Source organism: Elephas maximus, chromosome 11, assembly GCF_024166365.1.
Source record: "Elephas maximus indicus isolate mEleMax1 chromosome 11, mEleMax1 primary haplotype, whole genome shotgun sequence".
Classification (NCBI taxonomy): Eukaryota; Metazoa; Chordata; class Mammalia; order Proboscidea; family Elephantidae; genus Elephas; species Elephas maximus.
The window spans coordinates 32,758,349-32,786,310 of NC_064829.1; the positions used below are offsets into that span (position 1 = coordinate 32,758,349).

At 37.8% G+C, this 27,962-nt stretch overlaps 1 protein-coding gene across 2 annotated transcripts in view; it reads right to left on the reverse strand.

The window, feature by feature from the left end:
• The window catches only part of SS18 (SS18 subunit of BAF chromatin remodeling complex), a 91,969-nt gene extending 64,878 nt beyond the window's left edge, over positions 1-27,091 (reverse strand). For both annotated transcript variants that reach the window (XM_049900305.1, XM_049900304.1), the window contains exons 1-3: positions 26,958-27,091; positions 23,771-23,847; positions 13,608-13,692 (exon numbers count right to left, since the gene is read on the reverse strand). In XM_049900305.1, the coding sequence (XP_049756262.1) occupies positions 13,608-13,692; positions 23,771-23,847; positions 26,958-27,026 (231 nt within the window). In that variant the 5' untranslated portion in view covers positions 27,027-27,091. The remainder of the gene's footprint in view (positions 1-13,607; positions 13,693-23,770; positions 23,848-26,957) is intronic.
• Between the last annotated feature and the right edge of the window lie 871 nt (positions 27,092-27,962).

The following is a 27,962-nucleotide window of genomic DNA, read 5'->3' on the forward strand; positions in this document are numbered from 1 at the left end:
TTTTTAAAAAGGCAAACCATCGTACTGCACAATGGTAAGCTCAATTTTACCACATTGACTTCCCTTGGAATAGAGCAGAACTGCCCATAGGATTTCCAAGGCTATAAATCTTTAAGGAAGCAGGCTGCCACATCTTTCTACCGTAGAGTGGCTGACAGGTTCAAACTGCCGACCTGTCGGATAACCATTAAGCACTTTAAACACTGCACCATCATGGCTCCTTCTCAAGAATACCACCTTTAAGGAAGGGCAAGAGAAATACACGATCTGATCAAAATTTTGTTTTGTTTCAAAATGCTAGAAAGAAAATAGGACATGTTCAAGAAGTTGTAACATTTAAGACTTTAAGATATTTCCACTTTGTGTTGGGATGGTATTTCAAATCAAGACAAACTTATAAAATCCAGAATTGACCAGTATCCTAAGTTATACAGAGAATCTCAATTGGCTGATGGTAGAAGGGCTATCAAAAAGGAACAAATCAGAATCACCTTAGGACATTTTGCAAACTACACCCCTCCTTCAACCACCCAGGAGATTCTGATAAGACTATCTTAGAAGAAAATGTTCCCCTCTTCACCCTCATTCAATGCCCTGCCTTGAGAATCCCTGCCATAGCGAGTTACTGTTACTGATAAGAATGTAGTAAGAAAGTGTCATATCTTTCAGGTGTGCTGGAATAAGGGGGGAAAAAGTTTCAGAACCACTGAATTATGGTGATAATAGGGTCCCTGGATGGTGCAAATGGCTAACAGGCTCAGTGGCTAACCAAAAGGTTGGAAGTTTAAGTCCTTGGGGGTGCCTTGGAAGAAATACCTGGTGATCTACTTCCGGAAAAGCAGCCAATGAAAACCCTATGAGGCACAGTTCTACTCTGACACGTACGGGGTTGCCCTGAGTCAGAACAGACTCGACAGCAACTGGTTACTGGTTATGGTGATAACAAGCTAAGTTCTTAACCTACCACTTAAACCTATAGCTTAGTCTCCAACCAGAAACTCCTAGAACCAAACCAGAAGCATATCTAGTCTTTTAATTTTTTTTAACTAAACATTTATGTGCAGAAACAATGCTAGACAACAAGGAAACGAAAATGAAGAAGGCATTAGTTTTCTTAACAACACGATAAGCCAAAAAAAAAAGAAAAACCAAATGCGTTGCCGTCGAGTCAGTTCCAAATCAGAGCGGCCCTATAGGACATAGTAGAATGCCCCACAGAGTTTCCAAGAAGCACCTGGTGTATTTGAATAGCAGAGCTTTTGGTTAGCAGCCATAGTTCTTAACTCCTACACTACCAGGGTTTCCAACAACACAATAGGACAATCAGCATACCACACGTGGTAAAATTTAGATTCAAGTTCTTTGAATGCTCAACCGAACCCCTAGCCTAATAAACAAACTTAAGAGTCCACTGGGTCAGGTTTTTCTTTCCATCTCACCCTAAAAGTAACATGACGTGACAGCAGAAAACACAAACTCTGCTTTAACTAAGGCCTGGGTCCAAATCTTAGTGTTACCAATTCTATTAATCCCTGGGCAAGTTAACTAATGGATCTGAGACTCAGTTTCCTCAACCGCAGAATGGGTTCCAAGCGTGAAAGAAAGTACTTAAAGGACCCAAAACATGGCAGTCATTCACCAAGTGTTAGTTATATATCCAAAGAAACAGTCATATTTAAGAAGCCATAAAAGTAAGTAATATGAATAGCAAAACACAATTCAATTCTAATACTTAAAGAATCATCTACAGTGATGGCAGACCAAGAAAATTAAACAACTGTCCACTAAGGACAACAATAAAAGAAAGACACAATATTTTTAAAATAAAGTTATGGAAGAGCTAACAAACTAGTTACAGTGAACAGATCAAGATCCAAGAAAATAAAAACAATCCAGAGAGGTATGCCCAAATTTGGGGTACATTTGCTATGGTGTGTTAGCCAATCCAGAAAGTCCGTTGAGAAGTTCAGACAGTACTATGCACAGGCTAAAGGGACAAAAATTAAAGTCAAGGGCCCATCAACAGTAGAAAAGCCCTGGTAAAACACAGACATAAGGAAATACCAGATATATAACAAACTTTGCATGGTCTGTATTCCAGATTTGATTCTTCTGAGAAACCAAGAAAAATTCCAATACCTAAAATTTAATTATACTGTATGAAACCACTATTATGAAAACTCACGAAACGGTTTACACACAAAAAGAAACATCTTTGATGGTGACTAGGGAGGGGAGGGGCGGGGAGGGAAAACACTAACTAAACAATAGGTGGAAACCCTGGTGGCGTAGTGGTTAAGTGCTATAGCTGCTAACCAAAAGGTCGGCAGTTCGAATCCACCAGGCGCACCTTGGAAACTCTATGGGGCAGTTCTGCTCTGTCCTATAGGGTTGCTATGCATCAGAATCGACTCAATGGCAATGGGTTTGGGGTTTTTTGTTTTTTTTTTTTGGTTTTTAGAGAATAGGTAAGTGGTAACTTTGGTGTAGGGCAAAACAGTACACAATACTGGGGAAGTCAGCACAACTTGACCAAGGCAAGGTCTTGGAAGCTTCATAGATACATATGAACTCCTTGAGCAGCCAAATTACTAGGCTGAGTGCTGAAGACCATGGTTTTGGGGGACATCTAGCTCAACTGGCATAACATAGTTTATAAAGAAAATGGTCTACACTCTACTTTGGTGAGTAGTGTCTGGAGTCTTAAAAGCCTGTGCATGTCCATCTAAGATACTCCACTGGTCCCACCCTGTCTGGAGCAGGGAGGAATGAAGAAAACCAAAGACACAAGGGAAAGATTAGTCCAAAGGACTAATGGACCATAACTACCACAGCCCCCACCAGACTGAGTCTAGCACAACTAGGTGGTACCTAAGCTACCACCACCAACTGCTCTGACAGGGATCACAATAGAGGGTCCCAGACAGAGCTAGAGAAAAATGAAGAACAAAATTCTAACTTACATAAAAAGACCAGACTTACTGGTCTGAGAGAGACTGGAGAAATCCCAAGAGTATGGCCTCCAGACACCCTTTTAACTCAGTACTGAAATCACTCCTGAGGTTCACCCTTCAGCTGAAGATCAGACAGGCCCATAAAACGTAAGGAGACTAAATGGGAACACCAGCCCGGGGGCAAGGATGAGAAGGCAAGAGGGGACAGGAAAGCTGGTAATGGAAATTCGAGGTCGAGAAGGGGCAGGTATTGACATGTCATGGGGTTGGCAACCAATATCACAAAACAGTGTGTATTAATTGATTTAATGAGAAACTAATTTGCTCTATAAACCTTCACCCAAACTACAATAAAAAAAGTATACTCTAAAATAAATACATAAAGAAAATACAGTTAAAGTGGTATCAGAATGCCAGTGTCCCCAGTGGGAGAAAGAAATGACAATGCTCTCTGGAGCAAGGTACTATCATCTTAGGTAGCAAATTACTTCTACAACAATTACAGAAAATAATTTCTGAGTCACTATCAAGATAAGCAGACACGAGATGGCAATACAACTCTAAACAAGAACCAGCAGAAATAAGAGACCAGTGAAACAGACTCACGAGAACTCCAAATATTAAAATTCTCAAATGCAGACTTCAGAATAACAATTTCTTCCAAAAAATTAAAAATCAGACTGATGGACAGACAGACCACATAAAGCAAATACACTAAAATATTAATTGTAAAATCTAGGTGGTGGGTATATGAATGTTCTGTGTAACACTCTTAGAATTTTTAAGTATGACTGAAGTTTTCATAATAAAATGTTTTTTTAAAAATAATGCTTAGTACAGTCACAATTTCAGCACAGAGTAGAATTTTTATTTTAATTTTGATGTGAAAAAGAACTAAATAGAAGAGGTCGAGAAGAGGAGGGTGTTGACATGTCATGGGGTTGGAAACCAGTATTACAAAACAGTGTGTATTAATTGCCTTAATGGAAAACTAATTTGCTCTATAAACCTTCACCCAAAGTACAATTAAAAAAAAGTATACTCTAAAATAAATAAAGAAAATACAGTTAAAGTGATATCAGAATGCAATAAAAATTCAGAATACAACAGATAGGCATAACATCAAATCAAGCCCAGTGAAGAGAAATTAGTAAACTGGAAGATAGGTGTCAGAAAATAAAAGTCTAGAATGACAAAAGGTTGGAAAAACTGGGAGGTGTTAAGAGATAAAGATACAGTAAAAATGAGAAACTAATTTGTGCTGTAAACGTTCACCTAAAGCACAATAAAGTTAAAAAAAATACATAGTAAGAAGATCTAACATAAATTTAATTAGATCCTCAGAGGAGTGAAAAGAATTATCTATTTGAAGAGACAATGACTTCAGAATTTCCCAAAACTGACAGAACACGTCAATCTACAAATTTCAGAAATACCAACAAACACTAAACCCACTGCCATTGAGTTGATTCCAACAAACACTAAGTAGGATAAATTTTTTTTTAAATCTACATCTACACATATCATAGTAAAACTGCAGAAAACCCTAGATAAAACAAAAACACAGGCAAAGAAGATAGTCAGATTACTTTCAAAAGAGCAACAATTACTACATGACAACTGAATTTTCAATAGATGCAAGCCAGAAAACAATGGAATGATGAATCAGTGTGCTGATAGAAAATAACTGCCAACCAAGAATCCATCTCTAGGGAAAATACCGTTTAAGAATAATGTTGAAATAAAGGCATTTTCAGACAGACAGACAGTAAGAAAAGAAAAATATGTAGAAATTTGTTACTAGCAAACCAGTGCTAAAAGAAATACTAAAAGATGTTCTTTATGGAGAAAAAAACAGATGAGACGGAAGGCTGTAAAAGAAGGAATGAAAAACAGTAACCATGTGGGTGAGTCTAATGAACACTGACTTACAAAACATTAATAATAATCACTTGTGGGTAACATATAAACCCAAACCAAGCCCACTACCATCAAGTCCGTTCTGACTTATAGTGACTCCATAGGGTTTTCAAGGCTGTAAGTCTCTATAGAAACAGACTGCCGCATCTTTCTCCAACGGAGCCACTGGTGGTTTCGAACCACCAACGTTTCGGTTAGCAGTCGATCGCTTTAACCACGGCACCACCAGGGCTCCTAGGGTACCACATTAAAAAAAAAACCAAACCCATTGCCATCAAGTTGGTTCTGACATAGCAACCCTATAGGACAGAGTAGAACTGCCCCGTAGTTTCCAAGGAGAACCTGGTGGATTTGAACTGCCAACCTTTTGGTTAGCAGCCATAGCACTTAACCACTATGCCACCGGAGTTCCCAGGGTAACATACAGAGACTTAAAACACACGCCGACAATACATAAGTCATTAAGAGAACGACAGACTTAAAGTGTATGATGGTCCTTAGATACAATCTGTATCGTAACTACTAAAAAGGATAAGTGTGTATAATTTCCAAACTCATAAAAAAAAAAGGAATAATTAAAAAAGAATTATAAAGAAGGCAAAAAGAACAGAAAAAGGGAGTATGAGTGAGCAATAGACAAGACAAATATGAAGCGCACTGTATGATAATATGTTTAAACCCAAATATACGAGTAGTATATATAAACGGATTTATAGTTCTAACTTACATACAGACTGGATTGTCTTTTTAAATCCAGGTAATGTTCATAAGACACATCTTTAACACAGGAAAGAGAAAGGCCATGCAAACTTTAAAGAAAGCTGATTTAGCTACAGTAGGTGGCGCCAACAATTTATGCTTGACTACTAGCCTAAAGGTTGGTGGTCCAAATCCACCCAGCGGTGCCAAGATAGAAAGGTCTGGTGATCTGTTTCAGTGACGATTACAGCCCAGAAAATCCTATGGAGCAGGTCTACTCTGTAATGCAAGGGGTCACGATGAGTCAGAACTGACTTAACCAAGTGTTTGGTTTTTTTGTTTAATTAGTCTCAGACCAAGTAGATAATCATAAATGTTACAAAGAAACAGAAAGTTGTAACATTTCCAAATTTATATACTCCTATTAACAGAGCCTCAAAATGTGTTAAGAAAAAACTTGAAAGAGGTACAAGGAAAAACAGTCAATTCACTATGTGCATGTATGTGCATATTCTAACATACATCTCTAAGTGACTAACAGAACAAATAAAAAAAATCAGTAAGGTTAAACAAAAAAAATCAGTAAGGTTAAACAAAAAAAATCAGTAAGGCTATAGACTATGCTAACAAGATTTACACACTTGACCTACCAGACCTAACAGCTGCATCCAGCACCTAACAATACACATTCCTTTTAGGTACACAAAGAACACTTATAAAAACTGACCATATTCTGGACCATAAAATAATTCTTAAAAAATTCCAAAGAACTGAAACAATATGAAATGTTATCTAACCAAAATGCAATGAAGCCGAAAATCAGTAAGAAAAACTATAAAATTCCCATTTTTTTGAGATTAAGAAATATATTCCCAAACATCTCATGCATAAAAAACAGTGGAAACTAGAAAATATTTGAAACTGAATAAATATGAAAATAATACATATCAGAACTATGATTAGAGAATTTATGCCCACAAATGCAAACAAGTGAATGGAAGAAAGGCTAAAAATGGATTAAATAGGCATTTATCCCAAAACTCTGAACAAGAACAAAATATTCTAAAAAGAAAATATTAAAAGATAAGAAATTAACTATAAACAAAACATATAATAAAGCAATTGTTCTCAAAATATAGTCCTCAGGATCCTTCAAGGGCCTGTAAGGTCAATACTATTTCCATAATAATACCAAGATGTTGTTTGCTTTTTGTACTCTATCGATATTTACAATGTGGGTGCAAAGGCAATAGTTAACGTAACTGCTGGAGCCATAGTATGAATCAGGGCAATGGCTGTATTCTTCATCATCACACAATAGCAGTTAAAAAAATAAAGTCATTTTCATTTAAGAATATCCTCTGATGAAGCAGGAAAAACTACTAATTTATTATATTTTCCATATCTTTTAAATATTTTGTGTGATAAGCGGGAAGCTGCAAACCAAAGTAAGGTACTCCAGGAAAAGCACTTTGTGAGTGAGTTACTAGGAAAACTAGACACTGTTTCATGGAACACCATTTTTACTTGAAAAAACAACTGCTAGACTAACTATACTTATTTAGACTTGGGTATTTGGCAGACATTTTCTCAAAAACACACTACAGACTGTCCTTTCAAGGAAAACAACGAATAGCATTTTTACCAAGAATTTGAGTTTTTAAGCAAAAATTGGGAATTTAGCGATATATCTACTACCTAGGGCTTCAAAGCATCCTAGTAAGTACAGACTTCTCTGATGAGATTGGTGGTGATATTAACAAATGTGATTTTTTATATCATACAATGAAATATGTAATACGTCAACATGTGGAAGATCCGCAAATCTCAGTGAACCTGTGTATTTTCCAAATGACCGAAGCATAATGTTACAAAATCATGCATAAGTAAATGATCCACTCAAAGTGCAAGACAGACCAATGGACTTTAAGATACCGGAGTGCGACAAATTCATTGATAAAGTTTTCACATTCCATGCTACAAATAACCTTTATTAAAAAAAACCCTTGGGATTTGCCGTACAACAAAGCCGATTATCCACAACAATATGAAAAGGCTATTAAAATATTCCTCCCTTTTCCAGCGCTGTGTCTGTGTGGAACTAGATCTTCTTCTACTTTAACCAAACAAATATATTACAACAGATCATATGCAGAAACAGATATGAGAATCCAGACAGCCGTGAAACCAGACATTTAAAAGAGATTGGCAAAAATGTAAAACAATGCTATTTGCCTCACTAAATCTGTTCTCAAAGATAGTTATTTTTCATTTAAAAAAGGTTATTTACATTAACATGCAATGGATTTATTATTATTTTTAAATGAATTAGTATTTTTTTTAATTTCTAAGTTTTAATTCATAAACTGAGGAAAATGTGTAATTCATATCGATGGATGTAACCTACATAAAGATCTTTGGAGTCTTCAATAATTTTTAAGAATGTGAAGGGGTCCTGACACCAAAAAGTCTAACAACTGTTGCAACAGAGAAATACCAAAGCAAAAATTCATTTATCATACATATATGATAAACACTTGGCAAGACTGATTTAAAAAAAATTTTTTAGGGGAAGGCATAAATAAGCTATGTTAAAATGGAAAAAGAAAATTCCACTACAGATTCTGTACACTTTAGAAAGATAAGATTATTGCATGAACTTTATGCCAATAAATTTGAAAATTTACACAGAATGCTAAAAAAAAGCAACTTACCAAAATAGGCAATATATAAAACAGGAATATATAAGTTGTTTTAACTAATGAAGAAACTGAATAAGTAAATAAAAGCCTTCTCACAAAGAGTACTCCAAAGATGGCTTTTCCTATGAATTGTACCAATCACTTAAGAAAGAAATAGCAAAAATACTGCGTAAGGTCTCCCAGATCAAAAAAAAGTGGGAAAAATCTCCAGCTCATTTTACGAAGCCAGCATAAACTTGAAATGAAAACTACACAAAGGCATTACAAGAAAGGAAAATTAGAGGTCAATCACATTCATGAAGATGCAAAGATTCTGATCAAAACATTAACAAACTGAACACAGCATTATTTTAAAAACACCATGACCAGTGGGTCATGATCAAGTGGGTTAATTACAAGAATGTAAAGTTGATTGAGCATTAAAAAGTAAATCAATGTAATTTGCCACATAACAGATTAAAAAAGAAAAATATTATTATCTCATTAGATTCAATAAAAGTCTGTGATAAAATTTACCATCCATTCAGGATATAAACACTTACTTATCAGAGCACATCAAAAATAGAAAGGAACTTCCTTCAGCTGATAAAAAGTTTATCTAGAAAAAACTACAGCAAACATCATACTGGCCATTAATGGCCAAACAGTGAAAGCTTTCTCTTGGTCCTGATCAAGGCAAGGATGTCCTCTAGCACCACTTCTATTCAGGACGGTACTGGAGGTCCTAGCCAGAAAAGTAAGGCAAGAGAAAGAAATAAAAGGTGTTAAGGATTGGCAAGGAAGAAACAAAACTCATTATTCACAAATGGTATGATCGTGAATATAGAAAACTGAAAGTAGCCACAGAAAAATTGTTAGAAAAGTTGAACAAGATTGTGAGATTCAAAATCAACTGCATTTCCACATAAAAAAAAAAAAAACAATAGCAGTTAGAAAATGAAACTTAACAAAGATTCCATTTGCAAAGACTTAAAAAAAATACGAAGTATCTAGCAATAAATCCAATGAGATGTGCAAATCCTCTGAAGGAAAACCACAGAATTGTAAACTGACAGACACTAAAGAACTAAATAAATGAGAAGACATGCAATGATCATGATTTGGAAGACTCAGTGTATTATAAAGATATCAATTGTCCCCAAACTGATTTAGAGTCAAGGTAATCTCAGTGCAAAATCAACAGGATTAGGTATGCGTGTATAACTTGAGTTGCCAATGTTTAAGTATACATGGAAATGCAAAGGACTAATAGCCAAGACATTCTTGAAAAAAATAAGGAATAAGTTAAGAAACTTTCCTAAAATACATCAAGACTTACTAGACTATGAAAGGTGTGGCAAGATAGTAGAATTTACAAAAACAAACCAACTGAGCAGAACAGAAACCAGACAGAGCCACACATGCATAGACATTTGATACAGACACAAGTGTCAGAGCAAAATAGAGAAAGGATGTTTTGACTTGCTTTTCTGATAAATAATGCTGGAATGAGAACTATTCACATAGAAACAAATGAAACTGAACTTATACCTCACACCATTCACAAAAATAAATCCTACCTAACTGATAAGCATTTGGCTACTACTGACTGAAAGGTTGGTGGTTCAAACTCACCAGTGGCTCTGCAGGGAAAAAAGACCTAGTAATCTGCTCCCATAAAGATTTACAGCCAAGGGGGAAGTTTTATTCTGTCATATAGGGTCACCATGAGTCAGAACTGATTCGACGGCTCCAAACAACAACTAGTAATCAAGTTCACGACAAACAAAAAACCAAACCCAGTGCCGTCGAGTTGATTCCGACTCATAGTGACCCTATAAGACACAGCAGAATTGCCCCATAGTTTCCAAGGAGCGCTGGCAGATTCAAACTGCCGACCCTTTGGTTAGCAGCCATAACACTTAACCACTACGCCACCAGGGTTCACGACAATAACCACATGACAAAGAATTACGTCAAGCTTAAAACAAAATTTATTGATTATATATCCCTAGTGGGATAGTCCTTAGAGATAAGCATCTTATTGTCAGAGGCAGTATTGGTATGGGGCCCCTGGGAGGTACAAACAGTAAACCCACTTGGCTGCTAACAGAAAAATTGGAGGTTCAAGTCCACCCAGTGGAGTTTTAGAAGAAAGTCCTGGCAATCTACTTCTGAAAAGTCAGCCACTGAAAACCCTATGGAGCACAGTTTACTCTGACACACATGGGGTCACCATGAGTCAGAATCAACTCCATGGCAACCTTTTTTTTTTTTAATATTGATATTGTTATAGTGGAATTAATTTTAATATATTACTCAGTATAAAGCACATATAGAAATACCATTAAGGAGCCACAATTTTTAGAGTAAGAGAGAAGAAATACTAATACATAAAATCAAAGTTAGTAAAAACCCTGTAATCTTTCATTTAAAGTGGAAATAACACTAAAAACTCAGTATTTTATTTACCTTTCCAAAAAAAATGTGTTTGCTAATTTTGTCCAGTGAAAGGCTTAGAAACAATGAAAACCCTGTAATAATAAATGCTCCAAACACCCAAACTGTGGTCTCTTAATACCAATTCCCATAAAAAAATAATCCTTAGAAAAATGGCCGATTCCTGTCCTGGGGTAGGAATCTACAGAATGAGCCTGATATCACTCTCAAATTCTAAAAGTAAATAAGCCATATAAGAACACTGAAGTCATGTCAAAAGAACATAGGAGTCAAATGAAGAGGCTCCCACTGATCAAAGATAATTCTAGCATCATAAAGAATGGCTACAATGGATTTAAAGACATCAAAAATATAAAAATCTGCAAATTCAGATGATACTGCAAACAAAAATAATTGGTCACCTTTGCAGATTGCTAAGGACCAACTCATTTTTCTGAAAACTGATTGAAAGGGGGGTGGACAGAATCTTGGCTTGCCAGTAGGGACTCTCTTTCAGAGTAACCAATTCAACGATGAAAAACATTTTTTCTTGTTAAAAATAATAACAAATGCAGAAGGAATTGTAAAAGTAGAAATCCCCAGATCTCATCAACAAGCCTCCATTAAGGGGAACTCTGCAATGGATTACTCAGGCTGAGGTCAACTGTATCCATTGATCAATCTTAACATTACTAGAAATGCAGCAACCAAGCATGTTCCTCTTGATACAAGAAATACACAGCACCACCAATGAAATACTCTTGACAAAAAAAACTAAACCTAACTTCAATCAAGCCTCTCTAATTATCAGTTTACAGGCAATTAGATTGAAAAACATGTTAAAGGACCATGAGGATACAATCAACCAAATTCAGAATGTGAGAAATTCTACAGAACATATGAGCCAGTTTTTTCAAATAAATGGAGAATGAAAAAGAGAAACTGATAAAGATTAAATGCAACTTAAGACACAAATCAATCAATGTAATACAAAGACTTTGTTTGGATCTTGGGGCAAATAACAGTTAAAATATATTTTTGAGATGAGAGGGAATCACCTTCTAGATGGTAGACATTTGTTACTTTTGGTGATAGGAAAGGCAATTCCAAATATGGGTGAAACCAGCATAACCTGACCGGTAAATAAACACACTAAGAAGGGTATAGCAAAAATGGACAATTTTGGTAAATGCTATGGCATATACAATTTTGGAACAACCAAAAAATGTACGTGTGGTGACATAGGTAGATATGGATGCATATATATGTGTAGGAAGATATATGTGAGCAAATGCACGTGCATGTAGGTGCATCTGTAGGCCCATGTATATATATGTTTGTGTGTGTGTATATCCACCTATACAACAAACCACATAGACGGCACATTTATGGAGGCTTCCTAGATATCAAACAACTTACAGGATTGGTTTGCTGGGTCCAAAGCCTTGGAACCACAGCCTTGGAGGACAACTTAGTCACTTGGCACAACACAATTCACAAAATAATGTTCTATATCCTAGTTTGGTGAATAGCGTCTGGGGTCTTAAAAGCCTGCCAGTGGCCATCTAATATACAACTCATTGGTCTCTACTCGTATGGAGCAAAAGAGAAGGAAGGAACTCAAAGGCTCAAAAAAGAAACAAGTCCATGGGACTAACAGCTCATACAAACCACAACCTCTTCCAACCTGAGACCAGAAGAACTAGATGGTGCTAGGCTACTACTACCAACCATTCTGACCAGAGACACAATAGAAGGTCCCAGATAGAATGGGAGAAAAATGTAGAACAAAACTCAGATTCCTATTAGAGAGGCCCATAAAACAAAGTGAGACTAAAGGTACACACCAGCCCAGGGGCAGAGACTAGAAGGCAGGAGGGGACAGGAAAGCTGGTAATAAGGAAACCGAGGTCGAGAGGGAAGACTCCCGACATGTCGTGGGGTTGTTTATCAGTGCTGTAAAACAATATGTGTACTAACTATTAAATGAGAAACTAGTTTGTTCTATAAACCTTAATCTAAACCACAGTAAAAAATTTTTAAAAATCCTCAAATTCCTAAAAAAGGCCAGACAGAGACTAGAGGAACTCCCAATACTATTGCCCTAAGATACGCTTCCAACCTGGAATTGAAGCTATTTCTGCAGGTCACCTTGCAGCCAAATAATAGACTGGCTTATAAAATAAACAATATCACTCACAATTAACGTGCTCCCTTAAACAATTAACTACGTGAGACCAAATGGTCAACAGTTACCCAAAATCAAAGATGAGAAGGCAAGGAGGGAAAGGGAAATTCAATCAAGGGAAACAGAACAAACAGAATGGAAATAATGAGAATGCTAACACACTGTAAAAGCTATAATTAATGACATGGAAAAATCTGCATAAAAATTGTTAAAGGGGAACCTAATTTACTATGTAAACTCTCACCTAAAACACAAACCATTATTAAAAAAACTTTTTTTAAATAAAATCAGGGAAAAATTAAAATAAATTGGTTATTATAAGATATTAAGAAATTATGGTTCATTTCATTTGGTGGAATAGTGGTATTTTGATGATGTTAAATAAAAAAGTCCTTATCTGCTAGAGAGGCATACTGAAGCATTTACCAGTGAAATTATATGATGTTTGGGATTTGCTCTGAATTACCCCTAAAATTAAAAAGTAAACGGGTGGATGGGTGGATGGGTGGGTAAAACTTCTTTAGGGAGGAAATCAATTCTAGGGAATTAATTCAAACTAAATATGAACGCAAAACAAAGCATCTAAATAATACCAAAAAAAACCTTCATAGTATCAGAGTAGAGAAGATACACTAAACAAAAACTCAAAACTCACTAAATAAAAATGTGTTATACAATACATAACTCTAGATACTGGCAACTTCACGTTATTTCAAAGGTACTTACCGCTGGTAAGAGAGACTGCATATTTTGATTAGAATCTGCTATTGTAGCAAGGTAGACCAAGTTTGTATGCAACATCTGCTGATACCTATTAAAACAAAAGAAATATCATTAAAAAATAATTTTATTCCCGTATGCTTAAATACAAACAGCATTCTAATCATATCTAGAATTTAATAGAAGATTTATGTTATCTGAACATCAATAGTACTTCCAATTTTTTCTATTTCCTCTGCAAAAGAATTCCAAATAACACATTAAACAATAATAAACAGAAATCTTACTGTATGCCACATACAGTTATAATTGTTTTATACACACATAGTAATTTTTTAAGTTAATTTAACCTCAAGCCAACATTATGAGGTAGGCATTCTCATTTTTCCCATTTTACAGGTGAGAAAACTGAGGTTTAGAAAGGTTAAACAATTTGTCCAAGACTGCACAGCTAGTGAATAGAGACATGTACTCTCAGTAAACTGAAATATGTACTAGCTCCACACATTGTACAACTTGTTTTTTCCCCCAAGAGAACTAAAGTGAAGGAATTCAACAAAACTGATGCCCTTATACACTTCCACTGCCATTTACATGTTGCTCAGAATGCCAAACCCAAGTATTCTGCTAAACTGTTAGAAAGGAGGTAAGAACCACACATTTCTTCCCCTTCTCACTCTTGCAGCCATGATCAGCAATTTCCACATGCCTGCTTCGGTTATGGAGCCCTGGTTGCTCAGTGGTTAAGAGGTCAGCTGCTAACCAAAAGGTCTGCAGTTCGAATCTACCAGCTGCTCCTTGGAAACCCTGTGGCGTAGTTCTACTCTATTTTATTGGGTCTCTCGGAGTCAAAATCGACTCGACAGCATCAGGTCTGGTTTGGTGAGTTTGCTTGCTTCAACTACACTGCAAATCTACTAGGATTCATCATATAGAGAAGACGATGAACAGATTATCCCCTCCGTCAGCCAAAAAAAAAATTGTATGATAAACCACAGAGATGGAGGAAAAAATAGGACTTAAATAAAATCCTCATCATTCAAGCTAAATAGTTAAACATGATTATTGTAACTTACATTACACTGCATTACATTAGCTTATGTAAGCCTTTCTTCAAGGCCTGTCAAACTGCTTCACAAAAATTACAACCAAAAAAACCTTACGGAGCAGCCCTGTTCTGTTACACAAAGGGCTGCCATGAGTCGGGGTTGCCATGAGTCAGAGGCCGACTCTATGGCAAGCTAACAGCAACGACAAACCTTTCCTCAGAATTGTAAATTAACCCAAAAGACACCAGATTAAAATTAGCAGTGATCCAATTACTGACGTTTGGTCTCAGCATACGTGAGTGAATCAACGCAATTCTGTTCGGATACCAACTGCAAATGCAGTACTTTTTCCTCTGACTCTAACTACTAGAACTAGGTTAGATTTCACAAGTAAAAGGGCACAGTCCTCCAGACTGCCAAGTCTGCCCAAGGCTTCACATGCCAGTCATAAACTTGGGGGTCCCCGTAACACCCTCACTTCTGACCTCTGGCTACAAATTCGGAGTTTCCAATGCCCTTTGGAAACCCCGGTGGCATAGTGGTTAAGAGTTCAGCTGCTAACCAAAAGGTCAGCAGTTTGAATCCACCAGGCACTCCTTGGAAATCCTGTAAGGCAATTCTACTCCATCCTCTAGGGTCGCTATGAGTCCGAATTGACTCAAAAACAACAGGTTTGTTTTTTCTGTTGTTGTTGTTACTACCCTTTCAGAAGGCCAGCCATAAGCTAGGGGGTCTCCAGGGACCCTTCATTTATGACCTGCTGGGTACAAACTCGGGGGTTCCCTCTACTGCTCAGGAAGTCAACCATAAACTTGAGGATTCCCAGGGTCATCATCATTTCTGACCTGCTGGCTACAAATTCATAGATTTCCATTACCGTCCTCGATAATTCACTAGATTAACTCACAGAGCTCAGGAAAGCACTACACTTACGATTAGTTTTAGCATAGCAAAAGGGATAAAAATGAAGAGATACATAGGACAAGGCCTGAGAGGGTCCCCAACGCAAAGTTTTCATGTCCCAAAAAAAGGACACGTCACCCTCCCAAGAACCAGTGTCTTTTACCAACAAGAAAGCTCATGGATATTCAGTGTCCAGAGCTTTTACGGGGATCTTAAGTAGACATGAAAGACTGAATTATTGCCCACATGTTTGAACTGAATCTCCACCCCTTTCACTCCCATGGTCTGGCTAATATCACATGGTGGGTCTTTCTGGGCCAGCAAGCCCCCATCCAAGAGTCACCTCATTAGTATAAACCCTCAGGTGTGGTCTGGATAATATCACAGATAATAAAAACTCCAATCACTGTGAAAATTCGAAGGTTTTAGAAAGAATAAAGACCAAATTCTTTGGGTAAAATTCATTGTAAACCCCAAAACACGCATGTATTAAACCCCATAAATACAAATTTAAAATCTGTATCAAACTGTTTAGCTGCTTAGAATTTATTTACTAAAAAATACTGAATGCAACCAGAAAAACTAGACGGTATCCAGCTACTACCAATGACCACCCTGATAGGGAACACAAAAGAGTCCCTGACAAAGCAGGAGAAAAGTGTGGTACAGAATTCAAAAATCACCTAAAAACAGCAGTCTTAACGATCTGACTGAGACTAGAGGAACCCAGAAGACGTGGTCCCTGTACTTTCTGTTAACACAGAGCTAAAACCATTCCCAAAGCCAGACCCTTCAGATTAGACTGGACTATAAAAATAATGCTCATGAAGAGTGTGCGTCTTAGTTCAAGTAGTTAAAAAACAAGAGTAAATCGGCAGCTCCTGTCTGGAGGCGAGACGAGAAGGCAGAAAGGAATAGGAGCTCGTTGAATGGACATGGGAAATCCGGGGTGGAAAGGAGGAGTATGCTGTCACATTATAGTAATTGCAACTAGGGTCACATAACTATATGCGTATAAACTTTTTAGTGAGAAATTAACTTGAACTGTCAACTTTTGAATAAAGCAAAAAAAAAAAAAATACTGAATGCAAATTAAAATAATGAAAAAGCCAAAAGAACTTCTTCAGCTAAATGAGTAGTCTAACATTCAGATCACCGATCAATTATATTTTCTAAAACAGATACCATTAAAGGAACCCAAGCAAATTCACTGTGTATACTCTTTTCCTATTAAAAACACTCATCTTCACTACTTTTTTCTTTTTAGAAGGGAAAAAAAGTATTTCTCACTGACCTTAAAAGTAGTTTCCCTGGATGGCACAGCTAAATGCTTGCTACTACCTAAAAGGGTGGTGGTTCAAACCCACCCAGAGGCCCTCAAGAGATAGGCCTGGCAATCTGCTCCTGAAAGGTCACCGCCTTGAACACCCTGTGGAGCAGTTCTCTGCACACAAGGGGTCACCAAGAGTTGTAATCAACCCGACAGCAACTGACAACAACGCTGACAAGTCTATGCTCTCAGTGCTTCTCCTGACGTGTACACTATGCTATCCAACCAGACATTTGATATTTTTCTGTTATAGTGACCTTTATATAATCAAGGATCAGGGAAAAAATAACTATTATATTGTACTGAATTATGCATAATCGTTAATTATTGTTGAAAAATTTCAAACAACACTAACAGGGACTACTACCTGGAACTACTTCACTCTTATGTAGGTATCTTGTTACTTAAGATACAGGGTTCCATAGTCCTGCCGTTTTCTAAAACAAACCAATTCTTTTTAATTAGAACATATAACTCATTTTAAAGTCTAGTCCTTCAATTTTTCCTTTTCCCTCCTTAGTACTTGAATGGTTGTATATACTCAGACATGAGACTTGCTAAGAACCACTGACCATGCCATCGAAACTAAAAAATGTCAAACCTTACTAAGAAACTATGGTTTGCTCATAACCTGTTAAGAAAAAAAAAAAAAAACTTAGTATCTTTTTAACTGGCAGTTAACAAACTATCATTAAAAAACTGTTATATCTAATCTGCCATACTAAAGCTTTATTTGTAAAATAATGGAGAAAGAGCTCTAAAGTCCCTTTCAGTTCAAGATACCTGTGAACCTATAAATATAGCATTTATTTAGGGAGTAGTTTAATTTTAAGACATTTCTCCAACTCCCTCCCTACCCACAAAATCTTTTTAACATTTAATTTGAAATAATTTCAAACTTATAGAAGTTTCAAGAATAGAATAAAGAACTCTCATATACCATTCTCCTAAATTCCCCAATTCTTAGCATTTGACCACATCTTATCATTCTGTCTCTATACCTACACAGGCATCAATGTACATAAACATTTTTTTTCAAAACCATCTGAGTCAACTACATACCTAATATTCCATTACTTCTAATAATTCACTGTTAGCTTCCCCAAAACAAGGATATTCCCCTATATAACTAGAGTATAACCATCATAACCAGGAAATTAACAGGTAAAAATAATTATTCTAGATCAGTACCTCTCAACTTTTAGCATTCCATGGATGACTTGAGGTATCGATCTCTTTACCACTGATGATTATCTCCATAGTTAACTAATTTTTTCTTAATCTTTTCAAACACAAACAATATTCATCAAGAAACAATTTAAAATCATCTGCCCTGCAATCATTTTTGATACATGGTGACCCCATGTGTTGAAGAGTAGAACTGTGCTCCACAGGGTTTTCAATGACTGTGACTTTTAGGAAGAAGATCCCAGGCCTGCCTTCCAATGTGCCTTTGGGTGGATTCAAGCTGCCAACCTTTCAGTTCATAGTTGGGTACTTGCTTAACCATTTGCACCACCCGAAGCCTCCAAGAAACAAAATACATAAAATAAATAGAAATAGCCATATAAAATGCAAAATAAACAAGACATTAAAAAATGTAACCTGACACCAAGATCTTAGTTTCTAAATATTGTTTTCCAATAAAAAGAACCAGGACTTGGAGAAATGAGTGACTGCAGGTTGAGGCTGGAAAGTACAAAATAAGCCTAGAGCATTTCATGGTGCAAGAAAATACTCAAAAAATAATGCAGACACATCAAAAAGCTTGAAGGCTCCCAGTGACAAAATTTGAGACAGTCTGAGAAAGAAAACAACAGAATAACCCAGCAATATAATAAGAATCTATTGCTCCATTCAGATATAAATAAATGAATAAATAAGTAGGTGGAGAGGAGGGGAAATTTCTCCTAACTGGTTCCAAGTAAATGTAGAAAGAATGACAGATTTATTTACCATTTGGCAATCACCACAGTATTAACTGCTTCAGGCCAAGAATCACTAGTGGATGCTAAATTTGCTGTTAAAGTGTGATGAGAAACAGTGAGTCTCAAGGTATCTCCCCGATATGATATGTATTAATTACAAAAAGAGAAACAATAACTGTACAGAGAAAAAACTGACATGTACCACCTTAATGAAATGATCAAAAGCATCACTAATATTGGGACGAACCGACACCATGTGGCTACTATGGACACACAGAGGATACAACATCCTGTCTGTGGCACACCTGACAAAAATGCAATCTGAATCTAATCATACGTAAACACCAGTCTCACTTAAAACGAAGGCTATTCTACAAAATGTCTACATCAATAAAAATAATACTGAACTTAAAGCATACTAAAGAGACATGACAACAAATGTAGCATCTGATGCTGAATGGGATCAAGGACCAGAAAAAATACACTTCATGTATGATGTGGAGATATAGTATGGCATTCTTGATTTTAACAGTTATACTGTGGTTATAGAACAATAGGTGCTTGCTTTTAGGAAATACACATTGAGGTTCTTAAAGGTAAGAGAGAAGATACTTCTATTAGTCTCTACTTGTCAGGTGCGAAAGAGAAAGAAGGAAACCAAAGTTTCGGAGAAGAACCTAACCTACGGGGCTAACAGCCTACAAAAGCCATGGCCTTACCTACCCTGACACCAGAAGAACTAGATGGTGCCTGGCTACTACTGCCCACCATTCTAATGAGAGCCACAATAGGTGGACCCTGACAGATGGGAGAAAAACATGGAAAAAAAAACAGGACTCAAATTCTTAAGAAGTCCAGACTTACTGAACCACTTGAGACTGCAGGACTCCCTGAAACTATCACCCTGAGATATGTTTAAACTTTGAACTGAAACTATCCTAAGGTCACCTTTTAGCAAAATAACAGATTGGCACACAAAACAAAGGATATTACCAAAGAAGAAGGTACTCTGTTAAAAAACTAGCTATATGAAACCAAATGATCAACAATTACTATAAAGCAAAGATGAGAAGATAAGGGTGCAGGGAAACTAAAGTATTGGAAATAGAACCACCAGAACGTAGAATGTTGACACACTATGAAAAATATAACTAATGTCAGGGAATAATTTGTGTAGAAATTGTCAAATGGGAACCGAATTTGCTGTGTATACTTTAACCAAAAACACAATAAAATATTATCCAAATAAAAACAAGGTAAGAGAGAATTATATCTGTACTTATTATCAAATATTTTAGAAAAACAATGTGGGGAAAATGAATGATGAACTATGTTAGCATTAATGGAATGTTAGTGGAAGGTATACAGAAATTTCCTGTACTATTTTAGAAACATTTTTGGGAATTATTTCAAAATAAAAAGATACTACAACTTTTCATCCATTGTTGTTAGATGCCCAAGTTGGTTCCACCTCATAACAACTCTATGTAAAACAGAATGAAACACTGCCCAGTCTTGTGCCATCCTCACAATCGTTGCTATGCTTGAGACCATCATTGCAGCCACTGTGTCAATCCATCTAATAGAGGGTTTCCTCTCTTTCACCGACCCTGTACTTTACCAACCATAACGTCCTTCTCCAGGGACTGGTCCGTCCTGATAACACGTCCAAAGCATGTGAGACGAAATCACACCTTCCTCGCTTCTAAGGACCATTCTGGCTGTATTCTTCCACGACCAATTTGTTCGTTCTTCTGTCAGTCCGTAGTATATTCAATACTCTTTGCCAACGCCATAATTCAATTGCATCAATTCTTCTTCAGTTTTCCTTATTCACTGTTCAGCTTCCGCATGTATACGAGGTGACTGAAAATACCATGGCTTGAATCAGGCACAGCTTAGTCCTCAAAGTGACATCCTTGCTTTTAAATACTTAAAGGGGTCTTTTGCAGTAGATTTGCACGCTGCAATACTTCATTTGACTTCTTGGCTGCTTCCAAGGGCGCTGACTGTGGACCCAAGTAAAATGAAATCCTTGACAACATTTTCTCCATTTATCATGATGATGCTTATTGGTCCAGTTGTGAGGATTTTTGTTTTCTTTATGTTGAGGTGTAATCCATACTAAACACTGCAGTCTTTCATCTTCATCAGTGAGTGCTTCAAGACCTCTTCACTTTCAGCAAGCAAGGATGTGCCAGCTGCCTATCAAAGGTTTTTAATGAGTCTTCCTTCAATCCTGATGCCATGTTCTTCTTCATACAGTTCAGCTTCTTGGATTATTTGCTCAGCATACAAATTGAATAAGTATGGTGAAATAACACAACGCTGATGCACACCTTTCCTGATCTTAAACCACGCATTTTCACCAATTACATGTGCAAAAATTTTTTAAAGATACCCACTATCCATTAAGGAGCCCTGGTGAAGCAGCGGTTATTTGGTTGTTTACCAAAAGGTCAACAGTTCAAACCCACCAGTCACTCCAAAAGATGTGGCAATCTGCTTCCATAAAGATTACAGCAGTTCTACTCTGTCCTACAGGTTTGCTATGAGTCAGAATCGACTCAACAGCACGTTACAACAATAATATCCATTGCTGACATCGGTGGCTAGAAACCGGCGATCTGCAAAGACACACAATCTTTTTGCAGGATAATCTGGCAACTTACCATGGTCTTTAACCCAGCAACTGCATTTATAAAACTCTAACCTACATACCCACTAACCTACATAGATACTAAAAACAGAACAACTACATATATGTTTATTTAGATGTGAGTGCTTATGTGTAAATGCACAGAAGAATGCTTATAAGGATACATGCTACAGCATTAAAAATAGTTACCTTGTGTGGAGAAGAGAGAAAAATAAGAATGAGAAGTAAAAGACGACTTACTTTTAATTCTACAAACTTTTATAACTTATGGCTTTTTTACAATGACTGTATATGATGTTTCTAATTTTAAAATAATTTTTAAACATGGGGAAAAAGAAAAGTAATAATGAGAGACTATAAAATAGATAACCAGTTACCATCAAGTCAACCCCAACTCATAGCTACCTCTCGTGTATCAGGGTAGAACTGCGCTCTACGGAGCTTTCAACGGCTGATTTTTTGGAAGCAGACTGCCAGGCCTTTCTTTCAAGGCACGTCTGGGTGTACTTGAATCTCTAACCTTTCGGTCAGCAGCTCAGCATGTTAACTATTTGCCCATCCAGTGTGCAAATTGGATAAAGGATGAACTCAATAATAGCAGGAGACCGGCACAACCATGAAAACCACGCAGAACAAAAGTCTGGGTTGCTGGGAAAATCTGCCTGAGACTGAACTACCAGCAAGCTCTCTAGGAAAGACAGATGCGCCCCAAAACAATGGTGAGAATAAAATATCCTGGAGCTGTACCGTCAATGTGGTAGCCACCAGACACGTTTATTCTCCACCTGAAATGTGGCTAGTCCAAAATAAGATGCGCTACATGAGTAAAGTATACAATAGATTCCAAAGACTTAATTTTAAAAAACATAAAATATCTCAATATTTTTATATGGATTATAAACTCAAATATTATTTTACAAGTATTAGGTTAAATGGAATATATGACTAAAACTCTTTTTCACTGGGGTTGGGTTGGGGATTAGAAAACTGGGTGCAGTGGTGGTTCAATGGTAGAATTTTCACTTTCCATGTGGAAAACCCAGGTTCAAGACTCAGCCAATACATCTTATTTGCAGCCACCTCCCATCTCTCAGCAGAGGCTTGAGTGTTGCTATGATGCTGAGCAGGTTTCACAGAAGCTTCCAGATAAAGACTAGGAAGAAAGGCCTGGCAATCTACTTCCAAAAATCAGCTACTGAAAATCCTATGGATCAAAACAGTCCAATTCACAACTAATCATGGGGATGGCACAAAGCCAGGCAAAACCCCACTATACATGGGGTCGCCATGAGTCAGGGCTGACCCAACAGTAGCTAACAGCAACTGCGCTAAAAAATTTTAAATTATGTGTATCGTTCACATTCTATTTTCTATAGGACAGTGCTATTTTAGAGATTTTTGATAAAATATTCAACTTGTTCCACAGTATCAGATTCTACTAGGAAATACTGTTTACTTCAGACACATCACTTCAAAATGAGAAACTCTGGTCCTTTATGAACAATAATTAATTCCCTATTTATGAGACAAGCTTCGCTTTCTCAACCACATAAATGAATGCAACTCAGTATCTTATATATGTGAAGATCTAACTTTTCCACACATAAGACTATACACAAACAAAGTCACTATTTTATAACGTAGGATAAAATAAGGAAAAAAAACTTACACCTCCTCTACCCACCTCCTAAAGAGCAAATTTTTCTTTTGCAAAAATCAAGAAAAGTCACACCAAAACTTGTATACAAATGTTCACAGCAGCATTATTCATGAGAGCCAAAAACTGGGAACAACTCAAATGTCCACCAACTAATACATAAATAAAATATGGTATAACCATACAATACAAAATAATTCATTAGTAAAAAGGCATAAAGTACTGATACATGCTACAACATGGATGAACCTTGAAAACATTATACTAGGTTAAAAAAGAGTCAATCACAAAATATCACATACTGTATGATTCTATTTACATGAAATCTCCACAATAGGGAAATCTACACAGACAGAAAGTAACCCAAATTAGTGGTTGCCTCAGGCTCAGAGGTGGGAGGAATGGAATGATGAGTGACTGTTAATAGGTTGGGGATTTTTAGGGGGGCTGATGAAAATAATAAACAACTGATTGTGGTAATGGCTCTACAACTCTGTGAATATAATAAAAACTACTGAATTGCATACTTTAAATAGGTAAATTATATACGTGATCTGTATTTCAATTACGTTATTTTTTTTTAAAGTAAAGCAAAAAATAACACAGAAAAATCAATACAAAAAAGGTTGCATAGTAATCTTACTGAGAACATTCTGAGGTCTTTCCTTTATTTTGATAGTCCATTATACACTGAATAAGATGGTTATTTTCATCCAACATCTGAAATAAAATTAGAAAAAGTTTATTACAAGTTTAAAAAACTAGAAAACTGGGGGGGGGGGTGTTAACAAATACTGTTTTTAGAAGAACTTTAAAGTAGATTGCCTAACGAATCACTGTTACCCCAAAGCAATCATTACACATTATTAAAAATCATTAAACAAACATGGTAATATAAAAAACAAAATTCCCTTAAAATTATTTTTTGTTAAATGTTGCTACCTGATACTACAATCTAGATATTTTTTAATTCATTTTAATACCTTAAATAAAATTTCAGAGATTAGTGAATTCAGCTTTCTCATATATATTTCATCATATATTATGAAATTAAATATTGAACTGTTTAAGTATATTGATTTATATATTAAACTGCTTAAATCTACTGAAAAAATACCGAATGCACAGTTCATATATATAGCTCTTTTAGTAACTGATTTTTTCCTTAGGTTTTTTGAAATGTTTTATCTACATAGGAATTGAATCCACTCAGATCTATTACATATATAATATATGGTTCACCACAGAAAATCTTATTTTACATCTTTGGAATGATAATTTGTTTAATCAACAATTCTTTTAACACCTCTATGCCCATGTTCTCCCTCTGAATTTTTACCTAAAGCCTAGAAGAGAAAATCGGGAGTTTTTTTTTTTTTTATTCAAATATTTCTCTCTCCTCAATAGAAAAAGCTAGCTGTAGTTAATTATGACTAAAAGTTAAGAGTCCAAGTTGACTTTGCAGTAAATTCATGAAAACATCAGTCCAGCAGACTTGACATGTTTGCTGGCTAGTTGCCAAGTGTTGTACAGTATGGTTTTGCCATTCCCCAAATACAGCATAATAATCAAATACAATAATTTCTATGCATGTAAAATACTTACGGCAAACTTTATGAGCTTCTTATATAAGTTACCCCAAGAGTTTTTAAAAAAAGCGTATCAATTTATCATTCTACCATCTTATAATGACTCAATGGAATCCTGGCTTTAAGGGCTAAATAATTAATCTACATAAAAGGGCACTGAGGAAAAAATACTGATGTAGCAACTGGAAAGCTGGTTAGTTTCAGCGCCAGCTTTGCTATCCTGAACAAAGTACTTAACTTTTCAGGCGCTCATTCATCTGTAAAATCAAGGGACTAGAGCAGATGAGCAAGTGTTCCTCCTGAACTTGCCATTCAATGAAAACATGGGGCATAGCACCAAATCATTCTATCACAACTATCTAGGTAGCAATTTAACTGTTGCAGGAGTAAAGACGTGGCAGTCTCCTTCAGTGAAGATTTACTGCCTTGGAAACCCTAAGGGCAGTTCTACTCTGTCCCATTGGATCTCCTGAGTCGGAATCGATTGGATGGCAATGGTTTTGGTTTGATAACACTTAATTAAAAAGAAAGACCCACTTAACATTAATTGTAACTTTTTTTCTGCAAATGAATCACTCTTCACTTGTTAGAAAAAATTAATATACCCTTCTAATTACTGCAGTTATTTCTTAAACAGAATCACATAATGCAAAAATAGAAAAAAAAACCCTTGAAATGACATTAATCTAATCCTCAACATAAAATTTCTGCAACATATCATTTCAGTATATTCCTCAACCTCACAAACTTCACCGTTAAGAATGTCTTGTATCTAACGTCAATCCCTCACATTGCAGAATGAGGCATTTAATTTGAAATCCACTTTCTCTTCTCATCTGGGGATGAAAAATAATTGATCAGCATCCTTTAAATTATCACCCATGACAAATATCTTAAGAAAAATTCTTTACAGGAAAAAAGTAAATATAGAAAAACTCGGGACTGTTTCTACATCCTAAAAAGAAAAACAAGCGCCTTCAGAAACATGTGCCTGTGTGTGCGTGTGTGTGCGCACACGCACGCGCGCACACGCTGTTTGCCAGGCTGCAGATTTAGCCCAATGCACTATATGAAGCACCACATTTCCAGTCACTGCCAAGACAATTTATTCATAAAATTAAGCAACAGTTGGGCAAATGTCAAACGCCACACTACATAGAAGCTTAAAGTAAACAGAAGCCGATTAACATACTCTATTGGGGACACAATGGTGTCCTAAGTGGTACTAAAAGCTGACTTCTATTTTCATCCTTGCTTCAGTGCATAAAACCAAATCGAAACAGCTAAGGTAAACACTTATTTTAGGAAGTAATTTTTTAAAGTCCGACTGAGTAAAATTTAGAATGCAGCCTTGCTCACAGGCAACGAGGGGTAAAAAAAAAAAAAAAAAAGGACAATAAAAAACCTTTGTGTCCCAAACTGGCAGCTACACAACAGAAACAGCGGTAGCACTACACTCTAACGGGGACACAGCTCCCTGTGTATTTATCACAAATTATAATTTGTCTCGATCATCGGAGTGTTTCCACCACTGGACTGTACACGCCATGAAGGCAGGAAGCATGCCTCACCACTGTAGCTTCACCATCTAAAATAGGCGCTCAGTAAATACATGCTTCATCTGTAAACGGTTATGGGGTGACTCAAGACAGGGGAAGGGGACTCCTAAGGTAACCCCGAAGCCCGTAGGGTCCTCCCTCGCCCGCCCCTCAGTGTCTCCCGAGTCCTCCTGGGTGCTCCCCAACTCCGTTGGAGTCTGGGGGCAGGCAGAGAGGCGGGGTTGACCAGCGCTTCGAGTTTCACCCCGACTCACGCGACCCGAGGTCGGGTCTGCGCCAAGCAGCAGCGCGCGGGGCGGGGCGACGCCAAAGTAACTCCGGAGCTACGCGCGGGGGCGCGGGGGGCGCCGACTCCGAGCAACAGCCTGTCCTCGCTCGGCCCCGCCGCTGGGCGCACGCGCCCCGCTGCCCAAACGCCGCCCCATCCCTAGAGAAATCAGGCAGCGCTTAATTGGGCTTTTGTGCTTGAAGAAAAGAGCCTAAACACGCGAAGACTCCTCGAGAAAACTGGTTCGGCCTCTTCGCCACCCACTCGGGCACAGCCCGCGGCTCTGGTTCCCACACGACTGCTTCCCAGCAGGCCCGCCTCCGCCCCCGGCCGGGCCGACTCCCGGCCGGCCCTGCCCCAGTGTCTCTCCCAAAGGCGGGGTGGGCCTGGCATCCCCGACCCGCAAGGTTTCACCTTCTGAATAGCAGCGGGGGTGATCTCCCCCTTGCCTCGCTGCCTCGGGGCTGCGAACGCCACAGACATGTTGCCGCCGTCACCACTATCAGCAAGTCCCGAGCGCTCCGAGTGAACGGCAAACTGGGGAAAGACGCCGGCCTCCGGGTTAAACCACCTCTGGAAAAAGGGGAGGGGGGTTCTCCGGTGCCGAACAAACCATCAGCCGGTCTGGCCCTAAGAAGAAACTCTCACCCGCGAAATTTTTGTTTTTACTTATTATTTAGGAACGACAGCTCCAGTATAACTTCCCTGTTCTTGACTGTCCCCGCATCTCTTAGCCTTTCTTTATCCAGCTCCCCCCCTTTAGTTTTTGCCAATGGTAAGGCCGCGCCCCAGCCCTCCCTCCGCTTCAGCGATTCAGGAAATGGTCCCGCCGCCGCGGGAGAGAGAGAGGCTGGGGCAGCCCCTGTCACAGGAAATGCTAGCGACCCGAGCCGGCCCGCCCCTTTCGCGTTGCTGCAACTTGCCTCCCTCCCCGGCGCGCTGAAGCGTCGGTCCAACTGCGTTTCAGTGGTCCGTTTTGGACCTAATTCAGTTTTCCTAACTCCCTTCTCACTCCTGGGAAGAAGTAGCCGACTGGACTTGTCCGGGTCCTCGCCACGGTGCGGGGCAGGACGGGGCAGCCCGGAGAGGGGTGGATCAGGACCTGGGAGGTCATGCAAACCCGAGTAACAGCAGCCAAGATGAAGCAGAGGTGCAAGGAGTATGTGAACGCGGATTCGCTGGTTTAAACAGCTCGGCTATGCCCCAGATGCGCACCTCCGAGTCCACGGTCTCGCACGCGCACAAAGTCGAGCCTAACAATTGAAAAAAGTAAGCCTGACGCAAAATAGGGAAACGAGGGTTGTGTCCTGTACTTAGGGGCAGTCAACCACCTTGACCAGGGCGACCATAGGAGCACATCTCTTGAGACAAACCCTTGCATAAGTGATGATTTCAACTGAGTTGGATCTTTGGAACTGA